The sequence below is a fragment of the Macrotis lagotis genome, chromosome 4, assembly GCF_037893015.1.
Source record: "Macrotis lagotis isolate mMagLag1 chromosome 4, bilby.v1.9.chrom.fasta, whole genome shotgun sequence".
Classification (NCBI taxonomy): domain Eukaryota; kingdom Metazoa; phylum Chordata; class Mammalia; order Peramelemorphia; family Peramelidae; genus Macrotis; species Macrotis lagotis.
The window spans coordinates 172,290,759-172,296,758 of record NC_133661.1 but is presented as its reverse complement, the minus strand read 5'-3'; the positions used below and the strand labels follow the sequence as shown (position 1 = coordinate 172,296,758).

At 35.6% G+C, this 6,000-nt stretch overlaps 1 protein-coding gene across 1 annotated transcript in view; it reads right to left on the bottom strand.

The window, feature by feature from the left end:
* Positions 1–667: 667 nt before the first annotated feature.
* LEO1 (LEO1 homolog, Paf1/RNA polymerase II complex component) overlaps positions 668–6,000 on the bottom strand; it is a 58,823-nt gene continuing 53,490 nt past the window's right edge. The window contains exon 12 of the mRNA XM_074234671.1: positions 668–881. Coding sequence (XP_074090772.1) covers positions 777–881 — 105 coding nt within the window. The 3' untranslated portion in view covers positions 668–776. The remainder of the gene's footprint in view (positions 882–6,000) is intronic.

Sequence of the window (6,000 nt, the reverse complement as noted above, 5' to 3'; positions counted from 1 at the left end):
CTGTGAGGGCAAGAACTACATCTTTATCTTCAGTGCATACAGTAGGGATCTTCCTGCTGTCTTACTCTTGCTAAATTATCATCAAGCCTCTGTTTGAATTAATTATTCTAGTAGCAGAGAACTCATTAAATTACAAGTTACTCCATTTTCCAAATATATACAACCAAATACGTTATGATAAGCAAGGGATTCCAGAAGGTGAAAGATATCATATACTCTCTGGGAGCAAGGAAAATGACAGAACGCATACACAAAGCAAAATGAGATAAGAGCCAAGGAGAAAGCCAGAAAAGTACTAAAAGAACATTTGAAGAAGAAAATTTGGTCATTGTTCAGTTAGGGTGTCCTAAAAAAAAAAAAATAGTGTGGACCTTGAATAAAAAATTTTTTTTTTTTTTTTTTTTTAGATTTTAAGGCAATGGGGTTAAGTGGCTTGCCCAAGGCCACACGGCTAGGTAATTATTTTTTTAAGTGTCTGAGGTCGGATTTGAACCCAGGTATGCCTGACTCCAAAGCCGGTGCTCTATCCACTGCGCCACCTAGCTGCCTCCCAAAAATGTTTTTGATAGAAAGAAATACACTAGGAAAATTCTGTGTATGTAGCCTGAGCACTATCTTATTTCTTCAGTCAGAAAATTTATTTTTATAAATTTTATTCACACTAAAATTAAACAAAAAGCATATCAATTCATTTTAATCAAAATAACTTCATCATGTTACATCTTTTATAAAATAACTGTACAATCCATAGAAAACACATTTCCATTTTTTGAAATTCAGTCATCATCTTCCTCTTCTTCGTCGCTAATCACATACTTCTTGTGTTTTTTATTAGCTTTATCATCATCCTCTGCTTTCCTTTTTCCAGAAGTTTCACCTTCCTAAAGGGAGACAAGAAAAAACAAATTTAAAGCTCAATTATGAACTGAGTTATTTCTGGTGAATCCACCCTCCATCAATGCAGACTGGCAGCTCATCCATGTATTTTAACTCTCATAGTTTCCTGGAATACAGAGATTAAATGACTTGCTGGTCTTCTAGATGCAAGGCTAACTTGTTATCCACTAGAATATCCCCATTCTTTCCCCTTTGCTTACAAAAACGAAATATACTAATACGTTTATTTTGTTAAATAATGGTTTTTCTTTTAAAAAAAATATCTGGGGCGGCTAGGTGGCATAGTGGATAAAGCACCGGCCTTGGAGTCAGGAATACCTGGGTTCAAATCCGGTCTCAGACACTTAATAATTACCTAGCTATGTGGCCTTGGGCAAGCCACTTAACCCCATTTGCCTTGCAAAAACCTAAAAAAAAAAAAAAAAATCTAGGGGCAGCTAGCTGGCACAGTGGCTAGAGCACTGGCCCTGAAGTCAAGAGTACCTGAATTCAAATCCAGTCTCAGACACTTTAATAATTACCTAGCTGTGTGGCCTTGGGCAAGCCACTTAACCCCATATGCCTTGCAAAATCCTTAAAAAAAAAAAAAAATTCCAGAACATTGTACACATTAACTGCAACATTGTGTGATGGTCAACTATGATAGATTCAGCTCCTCTCAGCAGTATAATGATGATGAAAGATTATTCTAAAGGACTTGTAATAAAGAAAATACCATCTACATTCAGAGAAGAAACTATGGAATCTGAATGCAGACAAGCATACTATTTTCAATTTTTAAAATTTGTTTTATGCTCTATGATTTTTCCTCTCATTTTTCCTCCTTTTGTTCTGATTCTTCTTTTACAACATGATTAATATGGAAATATTATATTTTGTTTTTGCTCCTTACTCCAGGGTTGGTACTCTAATCCACCTAGCTGCCCCTGGAATATAATTTAATATAATTATGCATGTATAATGTATTAGACTATTGGCTGTCAAGGGAAGGGGAGATGGAAAGAAGGGAGGGAGAAAAAGTGTGGCACCCATTACAAAAAAAGAATGTTGAAAACTATTTCCATGTAGTTGGGAAAATAAATTTATTTTTTTAAATCTTTGTTATAAGGGATGGCCAATTCTAGAAATGTAGAAATGAAAACAATATACATCAATTAAAATTATTTTTAAAAGAGCATACTGGTCAAGTGCCAGTTTGGGAAATTTTTAAGTGCTGAAGAAGCAAAGGTATTTTTGAGAGGAAAGATCTCAAAGACAAATAGAAAACTATCACATTGAAAATCTGTTGTCTATCCTTAACATTTTTTAGACTATAAAAAAAAAGATTTCAAAGCCTGTCTAGTCAGTTTTCAAAATATTTTAAAGGATTTCTGAACATAGTTTCAGTATGTTTGAGGAAATGTTTTATGCTAGTTTAATAATTGCAAACTATATAAAAACAATTTTATTCTTACATATATACATCCATTACTTTAATAATTTAGAACAGGGCTGTCCAACCTTACTTTTAAAAGTTTTTATTGAAATAACACAATATATTTTGATTTGCCATTTAGTGAGAGTTCTGCAGTAGCTTGGCTTTGTTTACTAAAAAGTTTAGTAAAAACCACAGGGTTTACTGCAAAAAAATCACACTGGGCCATATTATGGACAGCTCTAATTTAGAAGAAACTTGAAAAATTTCCATTGGATCATGAATTTTTTCCATCTACAGGTAGAAACTGCTAATGTAATGCAGAAAAAGAAAATATCAATGGGAGGGACAAGTACATGTTGAGTAAAGTTTACATCGGAGATTAACTCCAAAGGGGTTTGCAGTGCTGGGTACAATTTAGTGCCCTTTTTTAAGTTCCTGAATCTGCCTTTATCAGTTTAGTGCCTTTTCACTTCTGCCCTAAGCTCAATTTTTTTTTTATTCCAACAAATTTTCTATCACTTATGCAGAAGATACTGTACCCAGCTGGAATGACCATGATGAAATAGTTCCTTCACTCAAATAGTGTGAATTCCTTTAAATACAAATTTGTCCTTGTATCCATCTCCACAGAAGGTTGGAAATAATCACATGTCAGCAGTAATAGAGGCCTTCCCTCAGACTCGGTGTTTTTCCTTCACAGCAAGTAGTTAATAAAATCAAATCCTTCATGTTCTTACGTTCTAAAAAAATAAATGTCACCCAGAGACCCTCCTTTCATATTTCTAACAAGTCTTAAGGCATCTCCCTTGACAAGCTCTACAAAGGAGCCAAGCTTAATTAGTTGAAGAGCAGGAAAAGAGGTAGGCTAAGTGTGGGGTCAAGGTAATGGAAGACCATCATGTCAAGTGAGACCTCTGTTCAACACTAACACTGAACTTGTGTGAACAGAGATTAATCAAGTCACTTAAACTTTCTGAGCCTCCTGTAAAATGAGGATAATTATCTGCAACTCTACTCTCCAACTGTGAGCATGGATGGGAGTTGTTCTCTAAGTTCTAAAGTGCTAACCCTTACCCTTATTCTTGTACATCTTACTCAATAGTGCAGTTGGATACTTAAGCCAGATTTAGAAGAGCATGGTACAAAAAGCCCTGGTATCGGAGTCACTATATACCTGAAAGACCAAGGCTAGGCACTTAGCCAATCTGGCCTGTAGTCAAGGAGTTGGCCTAAATTCTAATGTACCTTACAACTCAAGATCCTTATGTGTTTGCCATATTCAGGATGATTCTAAGAAGTAATCACTAGTCTAAACAGACTAAAATGTTAAAAGGGAAAAATATCTTTTGTCACCTTCCCCAATCTAAAATCCTAAAAAAATTAGTTTAAGGGAAACAACTTTACAAGGGGTGGTTAAACTCCTATTAGCAGTGTAAATTAAAAAGAGAGCTACTTTTCTGGCTGGTCAAAATCCCAACAACAAATGCTTAATAGGTTCAGAGATCAGATTCCACTTTTCAACTCCTTTTCCCCACACCAAAGATTTTTCAGTAAGACAATGAATGAGTAAAAGAAACACTCCCATACATCTTTTTCTCTAAAGAGGGGAAGGGTGTGATATTTTGATATTGCACACTGGCTCCATCCCACCTTCTCCAAGTCCACCCCCTCCCCCACCCCTGCCACCACAGTCACTTTATAATTAGACTCCCTGCTTTCTATTACTACACAGCAGGGATTCAAGTAATTCAAGGCAGGATTTGTTATTGAAAAATTATTAATATGGTAATGTTTTGCCTGACTAAACATGTTTAACCTATATGAAAAATTGTTTATTGACTCAGGAAGAAAGTGAGGGAAGGGGAGAAAATTTGGAACTCAAAAATTTTAAAGGAAGGAGTTATAAAAATTGTCTTTATGTGTAATTGGGAAAATAAAATGTAATTTTTAAAAAATAAAAAGTAGGGATGGCTAGGTGGTGCAGTGGATAAAGCACTGGCCCTGGAATCAGGAGTACCTGAGTTCAAATCTGACCTCGGACTCTTAATAATTTAGTTGTGTGGCCTTGGGCAAGCCATTTAACCCCATTGCCTTGAAAAAACCTAAAAAAATAAAAAGTGGGAAATAATTTTTGATGTATAGAATTGAATCCTATGAAAAAATGAATTTACATACAGGGATTCTACCATGAATCCTAATTCTAATGTTTACCTGATAGAAGCAAGGATTCCTCAAAGATTCCCAGAAGCAGTAGGAGACTGACTAGAGAAGAGGGCAGGGGTTTACTCATACTTAGTCCTCTGGGTGATACAATGAAAGAATGCTGGATCTGGATTCAGGAAGGCCTCAGTTTAAATCCCATCTCCAATATTTATTATCTATGTAGTACTGGGCAAATCCTTAACATCTTTCTGTCTTTTTTCTTCATATATAAAATGGGAATATTAGCACCTAACTCCTAGGATTATTATGAAGCTCAATGAGCCATTTATAAAGAAGTTTGAAGACCAGAACACACACACACACACACACACAATTTGTTCTTGTTAGAATTACTAAATATTCCTGCACAACAACTTGAGATGGAGCCAAAGTATATCTTGTATCAGCATCAATTCTTGGGAGTCTTACTAATTGGATCCTCCTCTTGTTATCAGCCCTCTGGAGAGCAAAGTATGTAAAATGAAATGAAGGCAGATAATGGACTGTTCATTCATATGGTCAATCAATAGTTCAGAATATCTACTATGTAAAAGACAAGATTCATCTGAGGTTCAGTGAGATCATCTTTCTACTCTCCTTATGAAAACAAGTACTGCTTAGGGTGTTTTAGGGAAAAAGGGAGGCAGGTAGAGTTGCAAGAATTACGAGGCAAACTCAAGATAGATCAGTTGTTGTGGTATATGTATGTCATGTAACACTACTGTTCTATTAGAAACCAGGAGGAACGGGAATTCAGGGAAGCCTGGAGGTAATGGCATGAACTGATGCTGAGTGAGACGAGCAGAACCAGAAAAACATTGTACACCCTAACAGTAACATGGGGGAGATGTGATGTTCAACCTTGAAGGACTTGCTCATTCCATCAGTGCAACAATCAGGGACAATTTTGGGGCTGTCTGAAATGGAGAATACCATCGTAATCCAGATAAAGAACCATGGAGTTTGAACAAAGACCAAGGACTATTCCCTTTAATTTAGAAAAAAAAAACATCTTACTTATTGTCTGATCTTGTTATCTCATACTTTTTGTTTCTTCCTTAAGGATGTGATTTCTCTATCATCGCACTCAATTTGGATCAATGTACAATATGGAAACAAAATAAAGACTGACAGATTGCTTTCCATGGGGCGGTGGGTGGAGGGAAATAAGATTGGGAGAAAAATTGTAAAACTCAAAACTCAAATAAAATCTTAAAAAAAAAAAAGATAAGATCAGTTAACTTTATCTACTTTAGACTTTGCCTTTCCTGAGCATCTCCAGAAAAAGATTCCTTTTATCATTTCCTCACCCTTTTTTCTACCTACCATCTTTGAGATATCATCTAAATTATTCTCTCAAAGCTGTGAGCTGTCACCCACTATATAATAACCATGTACCATCTAGGAAAAAGAAAACCAGGAAAAGTAGAGAACTTATGTGGACAGAGACCATGTTAACTTTGCTGAAATGAGTTTCAGGTACT